Source organism: Budorcas taxicolor, chromosome 4 (assembly GCF_023091745.1).
Source record: "Budorcas taxicolor isolate Tak-1 chromosome 4, Takin1.1, whole genome shotgun sequence".
NCBI lineage: Eukaryota > Metazoa > Chordata > Mammalia > Artiodactyla > Bovidae > Budorcas > Budorcas taxicolor.
Window position 1 is genome coordinate 45,797,375 of NC_068913.1, and position 19,129 is coordinate 45,816,503.

The following is a 19,129-nucleotide window of genomic DNA, read 5'->3' on the forward strand; positions in this document are numbered from 1 at the left end:
ATTGTTCTAAAAGTTTTTCTTTGTATTATTTCTCTAGTAGAGGGGATGGGTTCATATTTAATCAAGCTACATTTTCTCACCTGCTTCATTGTAGAGAAATGATATACAATGAGAGGGATGCTTTTTGTGTCTGGCTTACTGATGCTGAAGTTCTAAACCCATGTGATTCGCTACTTTCAGAGCCATGCTATGACCTACTGAGCTGACAATCAAATCTTCACATACAAGTTATGAGTGTACAGTATTCCATCTCTTAAGACGTGTTTATTATAGATAGAAAAAATAGGGAGGGGGGAAAATAATGCCTGAAAATGAGAGGAGAGGAGTATGATTACAGTCAATGAATCTCATGAAAAACTGCTCATTAACTTTAATAATCATCTGAGTAATCAACTCTAATAGCTAAATCTAATAGCCATATTTAATAGTCCAACTTGAGTGGACAGTTACTATGAGAGTTAAGTAGTGCTTGGACTGAAATTACATTCATTTAAAGCTATATTACGTGGTATTCATTGATCTGTCATTTACGGAGAATTAATAGAAAGTTACTACTTAGTACGGATGTTGGACGTTAAGTAAGTGCACACAGAGTATTTGAATACAATCATGGTACATTTTATGAATGAGAATTATAGGAAGCCATGAGAGCATATAGTGGAGGTTTAATAGAAGATACTGTTATAGTATGTTCAAGTATGTACAAGTATGTTCTACTTCAGCCAGTGCATTCTTAGTCCTGAAAATTGCTTCCTTTTCCACCTCACTCTTTCAAAATGCAGTCCGTAGTTTTCTCTCCATTTTGGGTCTGCTTCAAGCCCACAAGTCCCTCTATAAACTGGTCTCAGAGAACTTAGGGCAGGAAATAATATTTCCCTTGATACTTGAGGATGTATGTGAGCTAAGAATAGGGTGACTAGTTGAAGTAGAGTGAGCAATAGGGAAAGTATTGGTAGAGAGATCTGAAGAGGTAGGCAGGGGCCAGGTCATGTAGGGCCTCACAGACCATGGGAGGATTTTAGCAAGAGATGAGGGTGGCTTCTCTTGTGTTGTTGGAAGAGGATGTTTGCTATGACCAGCGCATTCTCTTGGCAAAGCTCCATTAGCCTTTGCCCTGCTTCATTCTGTACTCCAAGGCCAAATTTGCCTGTTATTCCAGGTATATCTTGACTTCCTACTTTTGCATTCCAGTCTCCTATAATGAAAAGGACATTTTTCTTGGGTGTTAGTTCTAGAAGGTCTTGTAGGTCTTCACAGAACCATTCAGCTTCAGTTTCTTCAGCATTACTGGTTGGGGAATAGACTTGGATTACTGTGATATTGAATGGTTTGCCTTGGAAATGGCAGAGATCATTCTGTCATTTTTGAGATTGCATCCAAGTACTGCATTTCCGACTCTTTTGTTGACTGTGATGGCCACTCAATTTCTTCTGAGGGATTCTTACCCACAGTAGTAGATATAATGGTCATCTGAGTTAAATTCACCCATTCCAGTCCATTTTAGTTCACTGATTCCTAAAATGTCGATGTTCACTCTTGCCATCTCCTGTTTGACCACTTCCAATTTGCCTTGATTCATGGACCTAACATTCCAGGTTCCTATGCAATATTGCTCTTTACAGCTTCGGACTTTACTTACATCACCAGGCACATCCACAACTGGGTGTTGTTTTTGCTTTGGCTCTGTCTCTCCTTCCTTCTGGAGTTATTTCTTCACTGATCTCCAGTAGCATATTGGGCACCTACTGACCTGAGGAGTTCATCTTTCAGTGTCCTATCTTTTTGCCTTTTTATACTGTCCATGGGGTTCTCAAGGCAAGAATATTGAAGTGGTTTGCCATTCCCTTCTCCAGTGGACCACGTTTTATCAGAACTCACCACCATGACCCCTCCATCTTAGGTAGCTCTTGGGTAGCTCATAGTTTCTTTGACTTAGACAAGGCTGTGGTCCATGTGATCAGATTGGTTAGTTTTCTGTGATTGTGGTTTTCAGTCTGTCTGCCCTCTGATGGAGAAGGATAAGAGGCTTATGTAAGGTTCCTGATGGGAGAGACTGACTGAGGTGGAAACTGGGTCTTGATCTGATGGGCAGAGCCATACTCAGTAAATCTTTAATCCAATTTTCTGTTGATGGGCGGGGCTGTGTTTCCTCTCTGTTATTTGGCCTGAGGCCCAACTATGGTGGATGTAACAAAGATAATGGCGACCTCCTTCAAAAGGTCCCACGCATGCACTGCTGCACTCAGTGCCCCCAGCCCTGCAGCAGGCTGCAGCTGACCCACACCTCTGCCAGAGACTCCTGGATACTCACGGGCAAGTCTGGGTCAGTCTCTTGTGAGTCCATGGAATTCTCCAGGCCAGAATACTGGAGTGGATAGCCTTTCCCTTCTCCAGGGTATCTTCCCAATCCAGGGATCGAACCCAGGTCTCCTGCATTGTGGGCAGATTCTTTACCAACTGAGCTATCAGGGAAGCCCAAGAGAAGACATAAGAGAAGACTCTACACATGGACATCACCAGATGGTTAATATTGAAATCAGATTGATTATATTCTTTGCAGCCGTAGAGCAAAAACAAGACTGGGAGCTGACTGTGACTCAGATCATGAACTCCTTATTGCCAAATTCAGACTTAAATTGAAGAAAGTAGCGAAAACCACTAGACCATTCAGATATGACCTAAATCAAATCCCTATGATTATACAGTGGGAGTGACAAATAGATTCAAGGGATTAGATCTGATAGAGTGCCTGAAGAACTATGGATGGAGGTTCATGACATTGTACAGGAGGCAGGGATCAAGACCATCCTCAAGAAAACGAAATGCAAAAAGGCCAAGTGGTTCTCTGAGGAGATCTTACAAATAGCTGTGAAAAGAAGAGAAGCAAAAGGCAAAGGAGAAAAGGAAAGATATACCCATTTGAATGCAGATTTCCAAAGAATAGCAAGGAGAGATAAGAAAGCCTTCCTCAGTGATCAATGCAAAGAAATAGAGGAAAACAACAGAATGGGAAAGACTAGAGATCTATTCAAGAAAATTAGAGATACCAAGGGAACATTTCATGCAAAGGTGGGCACAATAAAGGACAGAAATGGCATGGACCTAACAGAAGAAGAAGATATTAAGAAGAGGTGGCAAGAATACACAGAAGAACTGTGCAAGAAAGATCTTCACGACCCTAATAATCACGATGGTGTGATCACTCACCTAGAACCAGATATCCTGGAATGTGAAGTCATGCGGGCCTTAGGAAGCATCACTACGAACAAAGCTAGAGGAGGTGATGGAATTCCAGTTGAGCTATTTCAAATCCTAAAAGATAATGCTGTGAAAGTGGGGCACTCAATATGCCAGCAAATTTGGACAACTCATCAGTGGCCACAGGACTGGAAAAGGTCAGTTTTCTTTCTAATTCCAAAGAAAGACAATGACAAACAATGCTCGAACTATTGTACCATTGCACTCATCTCACACAAGTAAAGGGTCAAAAAAAGGGAGGAGGTTTAGGAATTAGATCTGGACATAAATATGCAAAGGTTATGTGGAACATCCGAAGAAAAAAGAAGGAGTATGGGGAGAGAAGAGGGAAACCAAGTGAGATGTTATAGCAGCCAAGAGCCAAGGGGGTTTCATAAAAAAGAGCGACTTTTAGTAGGTGGTTAGAAATGGAGCCCATTGGGTATGGCTGTGTGGAAGTTACTGTGTGTAGTTTGTGCTGGGTGATTGAGGTAAAATCTTGATTGTGCTGGGTGAAATCTCATGTGAGAATTGAAAAATTATAGCAACATGTGCTTGCATAAGAGAGGCAGCAGCTGGATGGGGGAAGTGGCATTGTGGGGGTATTATGTTTTGAGACAGTAGAGACTGTAGTATGTTTGAACGCTTATAGGATATTTAGTGGAGAAGAAAAGATGACAATCTACAGCAGAGAGGAGTAACTAGTAGAGTGAATTTGCTTAGAAGGTGGGATGTAATGGGATCCAGAGCTCATGTGGTGTCCCCAGGGTTGGTTCTTCCCTGCTACTTACTTTAAATCTGTTGAATATAAACAATCATTTTAGGCTATTATTCTGTGAATTTTATTCCATTTTATTTTATTCCCATATGAATTTCTCACATATATTAGTAGTTTATAAATAGGCTGTCTATGACATATCTTAAGAAATGTTAGGTTAATTTGGCAAAAGATGTGAAAGAGCCTGTTTTTCCTTTCTCAGTGATGTCTAGGAGCCTTGCTTTTCACAGTCAGCTTTGAAATAAAAAAATAAGCCTGTTTCAAATGGGGTGCTTTCAGATTTAAGGTGAAATAAACCAAGAGAAGCACCCTTTTTATTTTCAACTCATAAGTTGCCAATTCATGTATTTCCCAAATTACTTTTCAAAAACAGCTTTTGAAAATTTGTGATTAAAGCAAATACCTACTTCAGCAAATGGAGAAAGTTGCAAATAGTCTAATCCCTATATGGCTCCCTCTATAATAAGGAGCTTAGTTTTCCACTGGTGTGGAGAACAGAAAACATGGTTCATGAAAGAACTGCCAATAGACTCAGGACCTTTTACAAACTCTACTTATTTCAACTACTACATTCATGCTGATGCTGTAATAACATTTGTTTTTTAGTTGTTCCATATTAGTTGTTGAGAGCTACTTTGTCCTTTCACCATTTCTTACATTCTTGAAAGCATCTTTGCCCTGAATTTTCCTGCCCTAAGAAATGAAATTTGCTACCTTTCAGAGATTTAAAGGTTAAAATCTTGATGATGAGGCTGATCATAAGAGTTAGTGGTGAGCAAAAGTGCTCTGTTAATGTCAGACCACTGATATATTAGGATTATGAGTTTCTGTAGTTTTTTCTAATACATTTTTAACAATAGGAGGATGAATCAGGGACTTTCTAAAGCATTGAAGGAAAGATTGCACACCCTATCTGAGTTGCTCAGTTGTGTCCGACTCTTTGCAAGCCCATGGACTATACCTTCCATGGAATTCTCCAGGCCAGAATACTGGAGTGGGTCAGTCAGTTCAGTTGCTCAGTCGAGTCAGACTCTTTGTGATCCCATGAACCACAGCACGCCAGGCCTCCCTATCCATCACCAAATCCCAGAGTCCACCCAAACCCATGTCCATAGACTTGGTGATGCCATCCAACCATCTCATCCTCTGTCGTCCCCTTCTCCTGCCTTCAATCTTTCCCAGCATCAGGGTCTTTTCAAATGAGTCAGCTCTTCACATCAGGTGGCCAAAGTATTGGAGTTTCAGCTTCAGCATCTGTCCTTTCAATGAACACCCAGGACTGATCCCTTTAGGATGGACTGGTTGGATCTCCTTGCAGTCCAAGGGACTCTCAAGAGTCTTCTCCAACACCATAGTTCAAAAGCATCAATTCTGTGCTCAGCTTTCTTTATAGTCCAACTCTCACATCCATACATGACTACTGGAAAAACCATAGCCTTGACTAGATGGACCTTTGTTGACAAAGTAATGTCTCTGCTTTTTAATATGCTGTCTAGGTTGGTCATAACTTTCCTTCCAAGGAGGAAGCATCTTTTAATTTCATGGCTGCAATCACCATCTACAGTGATTTTGGAGCCCCCCCAAAAAAGTCAGCCACTGTTTCCACTGTTTCCCCATCTATTTGCCATGAAGTGATGGGACTGGATGCCATGATCCTAGTTTTCTGAATGTTTAGCTTTAAGCCAACTTTTTCACTCTCCTCTTTCAGTTTCATCAAAGGCTCTTTAGTTCTTTACTTTCTGCCATAAGGGTGGTGTCATCTGCATATCTGAGGTGATTGATATTTCTCCCAGCAGTCTTGATTCCAGCTTGTGCTTCATCCAGCCCAGCATTTCTCATGATGTTCTCTGCATATAAGTTAAATAAGCAGGGTGACAATATACAGCCTTGACATACTCCTTTTCCTATTTGGAACCAGTCTGTTGTTCCATGTCCAGTTCTAACTGTTGCTCCTGACCTGCATACAGGTTTCTCAAGAGGCAGGTCAGGTGGTCTGGTATTCCCATCTCTTTCAGAATTTTCCAGTTTGTTGTGATCCACACAGTCAAAGGCTTTGGCATAGTCAATAAGGCAGAAATAGATGTTTTTCTGGAACTCTTTTGCTTTTTCGATGATCCAGCAGATGTTGGCAATTTGATCTCTGGCTCCTCTGCCTTTTCTAAAACCAGCTTGAACATCAGGGAGTTCATGGTTCACGTATTGCTGAAGCCTGTCTTGGAGAATTTTGAGCATTTCTTTACTAGTGTGTGAGATGACTGCAACTGTGCGATAGTTTGAGCATTCTTTGGCATTGCCTTTCTTTGGGATTGGAATGAAAACTGACCTTTTCCAGTCCTGTGGCCACTGCTGAGTTTTCCGAATTTGCTGGCATTTTGAGTGCAGCACTTTCACAGCATCATCTTTCAAGATTTGAAATAGCTCAACTGGAATTTCATCACCTCCACTAGCTTTGTTCATGGTGATGCTTTCTAAGGCCCACTTGACTTCACATTCCAGGATATCTGGCTCTAGGTGAGTGTGAGTGATCACACCATCGTGATTATCTTGGTTGTGAAGATCTTTTTTGTACAGTTCTTCTGTGTATTCTTGCCACCTCTTCTTAATATCTTCTTCTTCTGTTAGGTCCATACCATTTTTGTCCTTTATCGAGCCCATCTTTGCATAAAATGTTCCCTTGGTATCTCTAATTTTCTTGAAGACATCTCTAGTCTTTCCCATTCTGTTGTTTTCCTCCATTTCTTTGCATTGATCGCTGACTGGGATCAAACCCAGATCTCCTGCATTATGGATGGATTCTTTACCAGATGAGATGCCAGGGAAGCCCAAGAATACTGGAGTGGGTAGCCTATCCCTTCTCCAGGAGTCTTCCCAACCCAGGAATCGCACTAGCATTTCCTGTACTGCAGGTGGATTCTTTACCAGCTGAGCTACCCGGGAAGCCCGAATCAGGGACTTTCTTAAGCATTGAAGGAAAGACTGCACTCTTTATGTTGAGAGTTAACCCTGAAGTGGTACTTAGAATGCTCTGTGTGTTCTGAGTCCGTGGTGGCTGTAATTCTTTCTTGTGCACCACCTACTGGGAGGTGGTGAGGGGTGAAAAGTGCAACTTCTCCGTCCTGCACATTTAATTGTAAGAGTTGCCCTTCACAAGTTCCCAGAATTAGGCCTCTGTTTAGCATTTTATAGAGCTTTTTACAATGAGATAATTTCCCTTGGAAAACTTTGTCCATAATAGCTTTCATTGTCCAAATGGTTTCCCCCAGGCTAGCCAACTTTGAGATATTATCTTCATCATTGATGAATATTCATTAAACATTGCTGGATACACCATTAAGAGCATGCTTTTTTTTCTTTTTCCCAAACTCTGACTTCCCCCAACTCATAAGCATAATTATTCTGAAATAATAATAATAGCAGCTAACCTTTATGACTACATATAACTTTTCTGCCAGAGCTTTATACATATTATCTTATTTAACACTCACCATATGAAGGAGGTGCTATGTTTTCCTTATTTACAGATGAGGAAACTGAGGCTTAGAGATTTCAATTAATATGATTCAGGCAAATTTAAAAAATACTGATGCCTGAGTATCAGCCCCAGAGATTCTGATTTAGTGGTCTCAAATGGAGCCTAGGTATCTGTGAGCTCAGGAAGCTTTAATGTGCTTTCAGAGGCGAGAACCAGTGCTCCAGAGTTGTGTGGTCCAGCATGGTAGCCACTAGCCATGTGCGGCTATTTAAGTTGTTAAAATTAAATAAAATTTAAATGGAGTTTGTCAGTCACAGTAGCTGTCTTTTAAATGCTCAGTAGTCACCTGTGGCTCATGATTACCAGATTTAGAACCAGATTTAGAACATTGACACTATCAGAGAAAATTCTAGGAGCGGGACAGGTTTGCAGAGCCTGTGCACAGTCCATTTCCCCTTGCTGTGTCTTTTTTCCCCTTTTGGGATTGAGAAGGGTGACTAAGCTACAACCTGTTTGGAGATACTTGCTATGAAATCTGAATATGGCTCTCAGTGTATGTTTTAATGTAAGTTTATTCTACATCTCATGTTAACTTTCTCTAAAACAAGGAAAGCAATAACCTCGATTCCCTAAAGAATAGTGTGCAGAGATTTTTTTCTAGAATGGAGATTATAATCTTCCTTATATTGTTTACATTTCATGCTCGTTCCTCGGGACAGATTCCTAAAAGAACAATTGCTGGGTCAATAGGTGTGAATATATTTAATTCTCTGCAAAACTGTTTTTCTGAGAGATTGTACTAGTTCACCTTTTCATTACTATTATTTGAGATTGTTCCTCCACTGGCAGAATTGATTATAATTTTTAAAACTGTTAATTTTAAAGGAAAAATGTGGTTCAGTTCAATTCAGTTGCTCAGTCATGTCCGACTCTTTGCAACCCCATGAATCGCAGCACACCAGGCCTCCCCGTCCATCACCAACTCCCGGAGTTCACTCAGACTCATGTCCATCGAGTCGGTGATGCCATCCAGCCATCTCATCCTCTGTCGTCCCCTTTTCCTCCTGCCCCTAATCCCTCCCAGCATCAGAGTCTTTTCCAATGAGTCAACTCTTCACATGATGTGGCCAAAGTACTGGAGTTTCAGCTTTAGCATCATTCCTTCTGAAGAAATCCCAGGGCTGATCTTCAGAATGGACTGGTTGGATCTTCTTGCAGTCCAAGGGACTCTCAAGAGTCTTCTCCAACACCACAGTTCAAAAGGTTCAATTCTTCGGCGCTCAGCTTTCTTCACAGTCCAACTCTCACATCTATACATGACTACTGGAAAAACCATAGCCTTGACTAGACGGACCTTTGTTGGCAAAGTAATGTCTCTGCTTTTCAATATGCTATCTAGGTTGGTCATAACTTTTCTTCCAAGGAAGAAAAATGTGGTACCCTATTTTAATTCTTATTTCTTTATTATCAGAGAGAGGCTGAAGTTTTAACTCTATCTGCTAAAAATATCTTTGTCTTTGTGATCATAGAATATAAAAGAACAGGATAAACCAGTAGGTTTACATTCTATAGTAAACATATAGAATGTTTACTATATGAAAGTATTCAAAGTGGTACATGGGACTTTGGTAACTCTTTTAATTACTATTTTTGTTTATGCTTTAGTGTAGCATTATTTTATTCTTAGTGAGTCTGCTGTAGATTTAAATAAAGGTATTATTGTGTGGTCATTAAGCATAATGGTAATTTAAAATCTAACAGAATCATTACCTTTTATAATCTGATAAAGTTATTCTTTTTTGTCATTTCATGTTGAAAATATTGCAATAAAATGAATTTCTAACAGTATATTGCCATCTTAAAAATCATTAAAAGAGTCAAAACTGATAAATATTATAACAGAGTGCTTAAATATGTCCTGAAATAGCCTTCTTAGGGAAAATGGACCTTTTTTCCCTACCATGATTTTTAACAAAGGAACTCTAGTGGAGTATGGTAGAGGAAATGATTCACTGAAGTAGAATAATGATAGAGTTCACATAGCTAGTTAATATTCATTCTGGGACTAGAACCAGGTTTGTCAAGTTCCTTTCCACCCTAGAAATCTCCTATTTCAGGTGATCACATAAATGCTAGCATTAGAATAGAAGTATCCATCTAAGCATAAGGCCCTCATTTGTAAGTCATTGATGAATTTACCCAGATGTACAGGTGGCAGCAGCTGCTGGACGTGATGGACAGTTTTACACATTGAAGCGGGTGGGCAGGCTGAGGCTGTTCTGAAGTGGTGGGCTAATTGAGGGCGGTCAGGGCTCATCTGGAAAAACCAGTCTATCCCAGGAGCTCTCCTTTGACCTTGGGCCATGGACCTCAGTGACTCTAATATGGGTGGGAACAGGCTCACACACCACTTCCTCTCATTGCCTCAGTTTGCCTTCCATTGTAAATAAATAATAAGACTGGAGACTTTCTGTAAAAAGGAGACATATTTTTGATTAACTGGGGTCCATAGCTATTAGGAATGGCTGGAGAACAAACTGGAAAAGAGCGCAGGGGAGGCTATGTATATAAGGAGAATCTCATGAAGCTCTGTAAACTTCTCGGGACTCCCGTGATTCCGTATATGGACGTCTGTCTTCACTTTCCTAATCTTCCACAGTCTACCACAATATGTTGCATACAGTGTGTGCTGAGTAATTGTTGAATCGAAATTTCTTAGCAACTTGTTAATAGTTAATTTCTAGAATTTGGGAATAATCTGTGAGGTAAATTGAGGCAGAACATCTAAAAGAATGGCAGTAAGGATAAGTAGCTTAGGAAACTTTGTTTGTCTGTGATTCTAAGCTTTACTAAATACTTTCTTCCTTCTAGGAAGTTTGTGTGTATGTTACTGCCCGAACTTTGACTCTTGGGAACAAATCACATATTCAGTGTTTTACTTTCATAAAGGTACTTTTCATTTATTCTTTTTTTAACATAATCATTTTTTCCAAATAGCAAAGTGTATAGATTTTAAAGTTTTATTACCTTATAACAAATTTGATCAGTACATCATATATCTGTGTACCTATATAATACATATTTCCTAAAGAAATTTATGAATGATGAGTGTTGTTAGCTAATTATTTTTATATTATTTTTAAAATAGTATTGTATAATATATATTTTTTCCTGACCTATATCTTCTTACCAGGCCTATAGACCAATGCAAAAGGATGTATTTGCTGATAGTGTGTTTTTGATTTTTATATTATTACTAATTGAAAGGTCCCTATATATTTAGCTTACAAAGGTACATAAGATTTCAGTTAAAAAAGCTTCTACCATCTTAGACTTTAACAGCTCTTAGACCTAAGATACATTTATTTCATTTCATACATCTGTGGCCCAAGAAATGGATATGTCAATAGTCAGCCTGGAGGACAGGAGTAAAGTGTCCAGTCTTTTCTAGTTCTGTAGTTGACATCAGAGTGCCTTTTAATCGTTTTAAAATTGACTTTTAATAGTTTTAGCCTGAACCATGCTAAAGAGTATTTATTCTGCTTGTCTAGATGCTTAAAATTAGTAGTTATATAATAATACTGTGGGTAGACTTAAAAATTATTTAAAATTAGGATTTTCTGAAAAAACTATGCCAGGTCACACGAGATTTTATTCTGCCTAATGTTATATTCAGAAGTTAGAGATCTAAGTAAAAAATGTTTAATAACTTAATAATGAAGAAAACAGAAGAAAATTCAGAAGACCTATATGCATGCTTTAATAATACAAGTTTGATATTTGTGGAATGTTTTCATACTTTTTCAAATGGTTAATAATTAAAGCCAGTAAATTGAACTTTTCTGAAAGTTGTACTAAGAGCCAATAACCATGATTAAGAGTTAGAAGAATGGAAAGTGAAGCCCAGTACTACCCTGAGTATACTAGATAAACACCCTCTCTGACTCACAGTGGGCTTTCTCAGTGATTCAGAGAAGCCTTCATGGGCCTTAATGTCAGCAAGAGTGTGGCAGTGAGCCTTGAGGCATGAGGGCCGAAGAGCCACCTGGTCTTCTCCATCCCGTGGATTCTTAAGTAAAGTTCCTCAGATCCTTCTATCCCAGCACAACCCACCCTTTAAGCTCTAAGATTATGTGTAAGCTACTGGCTTGTGACTGCACTCAGGTGATCCATCTTCAGTGCTGGCTTCTGGAGAATGATGGGGGAACCATGAGCTCTAGGACTCTGAAGACACTTGCTTTGTCAGTTTCACAGTTACTCAGTGTGGAGAGTATGATGTGTAGTCACTGCCTTGGGTGGAATTGCAGCTCTTTGTTTCTTAACATCCTTTCTCTGGCTTGGTGTTCTCTCCACAGGGCACAGCAAAACCTTCACTACTACTCTTGGGAGTGTTGACTCACGTGTGACAAAGGGCATTACTTTTCTCAACCTTGGTGAGTGAGCAGCGTATATGTCTCTCTGCTCTGACCTTTCCTTCTGGTACATGTTAGCCCTTGTTTTTTCTTTGCACCCCATTTTCTCATGCCTTTTGGGACTCAGGTTGTGATGACTATGACTGACCTTTTTGAAGCCAGATAGGGGAAGGTTTTCTCTGGATACACCCCCACCACCACCAAAATGAGCTTTTTGAAAGGTGGCCCGGTGCAGGGGGAATCCCTTCTTAGATATCTCCCTTCTTAGAACCTAGGATGTCAGTGTTCCTGTGTTTTTAGTAGCAATCCTAAAAGATCATTTGTTCATTTAAAAATGATGACAGTGAATGAGATGTTTCTTAAAAGCCTATGAAAAATAATACATCATGTTGTCCCTTGATTTTAGAGACAAAAACCCTTGAGCAATCATCTGTTCCCTGTTACTAATTGCTAAAAGCTTCTGAGTCCCATAAATCATTTATAGATAGATCAGCTTGAGTGAGTTGTTTTTCACTGAGTAAATAGGTAAAGGGAACTTGAGTATTAGACTTAAATACATTAAGTGAAAAAAAAACTTATTAAGTGAGTCTATAATGAAGCCAATAAAGAAGGAAATTATTGTGGCTCCCAGTGAAAAGCTGCTTTTCCATGACAGTTGGGATAAGTGGGCACAAACTGGTTGGTTAGTACAAGACTAAACAGAACTATTGCTTGCCTGCATATGGGACATGGCACAGTATTTTTAAAAGAAAAAACTTCAGGTTTGGAGCAGATGGGTTCTTTAATATTTTCTTTATCCCTGTTTCCCAGTTTGCCTACTATCATGGCAAAAGCTTGTAAAGAAACTGGGCAAAGAAAGAACCAAAATGATAAGAAAGTTTATAATTTGTTTTTAGTCTTCTAAATTGAAGTGTAATTAACTCACAATATTATATTAATTTCACGTGCACAACAGTGATTCATTATTTTTATAGATTATACTCCACTTAAAGTTATTACAAAATAATGGCTATGTTTCCTTGTCTGTAAAATATATCTTTGTAGCTTATTTATTTTGTACATACTTTGTACCTCTTAATCTCCTACCCTTATTTTGCCCTTATTCTCTCTCCTCATGGTAACCACTAATCTGTTCTCTATAAGTCCGCTTTGTTTTGTTATAGATAATTGTTTTATTTTTTTAGATTCTTCATATAAGTGATACAGAATATTTCTTAGTTCTCTATCTGACTTATTTCATTAAACATAATACTCTCTAGGTCCATCCACACTGTTGCAAAAAAAAGGTTTTTAATTTGAATGATACTGTTGATGAGGGGAGATATCCTATGCTAAGTGGGCCAATATGTGGCAGTTTTTAATATGAGCTCTGAACCTGTGGGAAATTGTTTTTGAGAGGCCTGATTCTACTACATCCTGTGGTAAGAGAGATAAATGAAGATTTCCTGGGTCTGAGACTTGATTCTTATCAGCAAAGCTATATCAGTATTCCATTTCTAGAGTGATGTGGGAAACTTTCCATTAAAGAAACTTCCCATTTTGCAAGGTCAAATGTATGATTCCTTTTTTTTTTTTTAACGCCTAGGAATGACTCTTGATAAGGGCAGCCATGATCTAATCTATGATCTTTAGAGTGTGGAGAGTGCAAAAATAGTAGAGCTTTGTAAAAATAGGCTATCTTACATAAGTTGTCTTTCTTTCTTGAAACAGATTTTGTTACATAGGCACAAGTTTGCACCCAAGATTAAAACTATTCTAGAGGTGACTTTTATGGCAACAGTATTGCTTTTTGAGTGAGGTCTTTTTGCAATTTATTGCACGTAATGTCCCTGAAGTGCCGCCCTGTTAGAAGGGGCTTATATTGCTTTAAACATTAAAGAATAGAGTTTTGAGGGAAGTTTTTCATGAACCCCAAACCACCTCTATATAAGAGAGATATATTTATACATTTAAAAACTGTCTTTTTTCAATTAATACTATATTCTAAGTGTTTTGCTTAAGTTCGCTTCATCTTTACAGCAATTCTTCTTGGTGATATTATCCCTACTTTCAGTTCAGTTCAGTTCAGTCGCTCAGTCATGTCCACCTCTGCAACCCCATGGACTGCAGCACACCAGGCCTCCCTGTCCATCACCAACTCCCAGAGTTTACTCAAACTCATGTCCATTGAGTCAGTGATGCCATCCAACCATCTCATCCTCTGTTGTCCCCATCTCCTCCTGCCTTCAATCTTTCCCAGCATCAGGGTCTTTTCAAATGAGTCAGTTGTTTGCATCAGGTGGCCACTTAAAGTATTGGAGTTTCAGCTTCAACATCAGTCTTTCCAGTGAATATTCAGGACTGATTTCCTTTAGAATGGACTGGTTGGATCTCCTTGCAGTCCAAGGGACTCTCAAGAGTCTTCTCCAACACCACAGTTCAAAAGCATCAATTCTTTGGTGCTCAGCTTTCTTTATAATCCAACTCTCACATCCATACATGACCACTGGAAAAACCATAGCCTTAACTAGACGGATCTTTGTTGGCAAAGTAATGTCTCTGGTTTTTAATGTGCTGTCTAGGTTGGTTATAACTTTTCTTCCAAGGAGCAAGTGTCTTTTAATTTCGTGGCTGCAGTCACCATCTGCAGTGATTTTGGAACCCCCCAAAATAAAGTCAGACACTGTTTCCACTTTTTCCTCATCTGTTAGCCATGAAGTAATGGGACTGGATGCCATGATCTTAGTTTTCTGAATGTTGATAGCTCAGTTGGTAAAGAATCCCTACTTTACAGATAATGAAACTGAAACTCAGAAAGTCTGTGTTGTGTGCTCAAACTTCTTTTAGTGTCTCTTATCAGGGACACTGCTTCCCTTGTGGCTCAGCTGGTAAAGAAACCACCTGCAATGTGGGAGACCTGGGTTCAACCCCTGTGTTGGGAAGATCCCCTGAAGATCTTATATTAGTTTATTGCTACAATAAGAAATCACCACAATTTTAGCCCTTAAATAAACAACACATTGCCTTGTGGTTCTGGACGTCAAAATTCTAAAATGAGCAAGTCTTAGGGCATCAAGGTAGGGGCAGAAATGGTTCCTTCTGGAGATTTCAGGGAAGAGTTAACTCTGCCTCCTCCAGCATCTAGAGGCCAGCATCCCTTGGCTTGTGATCACATCACTCCAGTCTCTTTCATCATCTTATGGTCTTCTCTTTGTAGTCAGACCTTCCCCTTCCTTATTAACCATTTGTGATTACATTGGGTCCAACTGAGTAATGCAGGGTACTCCTATCTCAAGATCCTTAATCACACCTTCAAGGTCGCCTTTATCACTTGAGGTGACATACTCATAGGCTCTGGGGATTACCACATGAACGTCTTTGGGGCTGTCAGCCTACCACAGATACTACTGACACTTTTGGTGAGACAGTAACTTTTGTGTGCACCCTGAGGGATTTGACATTTTTGGAGCCCACTCACTCATCAAATGGCAGTGTAAATCTCCCCTCTGCCTCAATAATTGTGACAACTTAGAACACCCTTATGTATTTCCAAATGCCCCCTTTCCCAGGGACATAGTATTAACTGGTTAAGTAAGTGGTAGGATGAGGAGTTAATTTAGGTCATGATGTCTTTCCATTGTCCCCTACTGTATCATGATTTGTATTTTTCTGCTTAAGTGCTGCCATAATGGTAACGTTGCAACCACTTATGCTAAGTAGTAACATCACTTAATCCACAGTGACTTGAAAGGACAGTTATAAGTCAGTTGTTTAGAGTTCTACATCCTCTTTCCTTTCCCTTCCACAGAATGCCCTTTATGCAAATAATTAGCATGTATTTCTTTACTTCTTAGGGAGAAAAAAACGAGTCCAGCTGGTTTGCTTATATTAATAATCTAAATGTTTCATCTGCATGAAATTCACTCCTACTATATGAGTTTTTCTGTTTTTCTAAGATCCTAGAAAAATCATTGGCAAGGACTACTTCTATCCTGCCCCCTTCTCCAGAAACCTATTTTGTATACCTTGCCTCAATCTGTATACAAAAATTCTGTTCTTTGTACAAAAATATCTCATGAAGGGACTGTGAAGGTGTGAATTCTAGGCAGCTTGTTATGCAAGGAAACAAATTAGTACATCATGAAGTGTCAGAATGCCTACAGAGATTGTTTTGATGAATATCAGTTTAAAGGTTCCTTAGAGAAAATGCTGCTGCTGATGATAATTGTGACAATGAGCAGTGGGCAAACATAAGAAACTAAATTTAAAACTTCCCTCACATGTCAGAAATTATGAAGGAAATTCCCATGATAAACTATTTCCAGCCTGTCATATTAAGGAATAATTCATGTTGCTGGATATTTTTTTAATTCTGATTTGTTCTCAGAGTTCATTCAGATTCATGTAAAGCCACAGTTCATAAACAAAATTACAGATATAAATTAAGATAACCATAGCTAAATATCTGAAGAAAGCTATAGGTAGAAATAAATGATATCTTGCTAGTAAGATGAAATGTACTGACATCAGGCAGCTTTTTATTACATTGGTCAAATTTTCTGTGTTTTAAGAGGTTCAAAGAAAAATAGGGATACTGTAAAGTTGTTGACTTTAATCTATACTGTACAGCACTTGCCACTTGGAGCTGACTTAAATATCTCTTCCATAGACTATTATGTGGCCGTTTATTTACCCGGTCATTTCTTTCATCTCCTTAATATTCAACATCCAGACCTGATCTGCCACAGTCTGTTTCTGACAGGTATGCCTGTAGTTTTTCCCTCATGAACGTGGTCTGTTTGGGCTCATTTAAATGTTAATATTTATATTTGGGGGAGTGGGGTTCTTTTATTTGCTGATCTACTTTCTTTTTTTTTTGGCCAGAAAACAGTGAAGTGATTGATATGCTACCTCATAGTCCTTTACAGTCACTGTCAGGGTCTCTGGTCCTGGATTCATGTTCTGGAAAGCTCTACAGGGCGTTCCTCAACCAGTCATATTTATTGGAGTTCCTGTGGAACAGCCGGCTGGACTGTGAGAGGATGGCCTTGCTTCACTGTGTGCTCTCATGTGGCCGAGACCCGCAACGACTGGAAGCCAAGGTGGGAATATAGCTTAAGTTTAGGAATTTGCAAACGGACAACCCCAGATGTATACGTTTAGCGGTTGAAATGAACAGAAGCTAGGTTTATTCAGTGACAACTGAGGTTTATCGTTTTTGTCCTGACTTGAAGGTGTTCTTGCCTTGTACTCTAGGTTTTTATGCATGCAGACCTCATACTGGGAGGCATGTCTGTTCTTTTCACTGTTCTCTTTTCCATATTGTGAGTGAATATTAGCTCTATCAGTAACATTCCAAGGAAGTGCTCAGGAAAATAGAGAGTTTCTCAAATATCTACAAAATCAACCCCAAACAATTAGAAAATGGCAATAAGAACATATATATCAATGATTACTTTAAATGTAAGTCATTAAATGCTCCAATCAAAAGACACAGACTGACTGAATGGATACAAAAACAAGACCCATATATATGCTGTCTACAAGAAACCCACTTCAGACCTAAAGACACATATAGACTGAAAGTGAGAGGATGGAAAAATATATTTCATGCAAACAGGAAGAAAAAGAAAGCTGGAGTAGCAATCCTCATATCAGACAAAATAGACCTTAAAATAAAGAAGATTACAAGAGATAAGGAAGGACACTACGTAATGATCAGGGGATCAATACAAGAAGAAGACATAACAATTGTAAATATCTGTGCACCCAACACAGGAGCACCTCAATACATAAGACAATCACTAACAGACATAAAAGGAGAAATTGACAGTAGCACAATAATAGTAGGAGACTTTAACACCCCACTCACACCAATGGACAGACCATCAAAACAGAAAATTAACAAGGAAACACAAGCCTTAAATGATATATTAGATGAGATGGATCTCATTGATATCTTTAGGACATTCCGTCCAAATGCAGAAGAATACACCTTTCTCTCAATAGCACATGGAACATTCTCCAGGATAGACCACATCTTGGATCGCAAATCAAACCTCAGTAAATTTAAGAAAATTGAAATCTTATCAAGCATCTTCTCCAACCACAATGCTATGAGACTGGATATCAATTACAAGAAAAAAACTGTAAGAAACACAAACACATGGAGATTAAACAACACGTTTCTAAATAACCAACAGGTTACTGAAGAAATCAAAAGGGAAATAAAAAAAAAATGTCCAGAAACAAATGACAATGAAAACACAACTTAAAAACTATGGGGTGAAGCAAAAACAGTCCTAAAAGGGAAGTTTATAGCAATACAATCCTACCTTAAGAAACAAGAAAAAATCAAATAGATAGCCTAACATTACACCTAAAATAACTGGAAAGAGAAGAACAAAAAACCCCCCAAAGTTAGTAGAAGGAGAGAAATCATAAAGATCCGAGCAGATATAAATGAAAAAGAAATGAAAGAAGCAATAGTAAAGATTAATAAAACTAACAGCTGGTTTTTTGAGATAATAAACAAAATTGACAAACCATTAGCCAGACTCATCAAGAAAAAAAAAAAAGGGAAGAATCAAATCAACAAAATTAGAAATGAAAAAGGAGCGGTTACAACAGACAATGCAGAAATACAAAGGATTTTAAGAGACTATTATGAACTACTATATGGCAATTAAATAGATAACCTGGAAGAAATGGACAGATTCTTAGAAAAGTTCAATCTTCCAAGGCTGAACCAGGAAGAAATAGAAATTATGAACAACCCAGTTACAAGTACTGAAATTGAAGCTGTGATCAGAAATCTCCCAAAAAACAAAAGCCCAGGACCAGATGGCTTCACAGGAGAATTCTACGAAACATTTAGAGAAGAGCTAATGCCTATCCTTCTAAAACTCTTTCAAAAAATTGCAGGGGGAGGGACCCTTCCAAATTCATTCTACAAGGCCACCATCACCCTGATACCAAAACCAGACAGACAACACACAAAAAGAAAACTACAGGTCAATATCACTGATGAACATAGATGCAAAAATTGTCAACAAAATTTTAGCAAACAGAATTCAGCAACACATCAAAAAACTCATACACCATGATCAAGTTGGGTTTATTCCAGGGATGCAAGGATTCTTCAATATACAGAAATCAATTTGATAGACCATATTAACAAATTGAAAGATAAAAACCATATGATCATCTAAATAGGTGCAGAAAAAGCCTTTGACAAAATTCATCAGCCAT

At 38.7% G+C, this 19,129-nt stretch overlaps 1 protein-coding gene across 1 annotated transcript in view; it reads left to right on the forward strand.

The window, feature by feature from the left end:
* GSAP (gamma-secretase activating protein) overlaps positions 1 to 19,129 on the forward strand; it is an 86,521-nt gene that overhangs the window by 30,158 nt on the left and 37,234 nt on the right. Inside the window, exons 13-16 of the mRNA XM_052638842.1 lie at positions 10,359 to 10,436; positions 11,843 to 11,920; positions 16,548 to 16,640; positions 16,763 to 16,980. Coding sequence (XP_052494802.1) covers positions 10,359 to 10,436; positions 11,843 to 11,920; positions 16,548 to 16,640; positions 16,763 to 16,980 — 467 coding nt within the window. The remainder of the gene's footprint in view (positions 1 to 10,358; positions 10,437 to 11,842; positions 11,921 to 16,547; positions 16,641 to 16,762; positions 16,981 to 19,129) is intronic.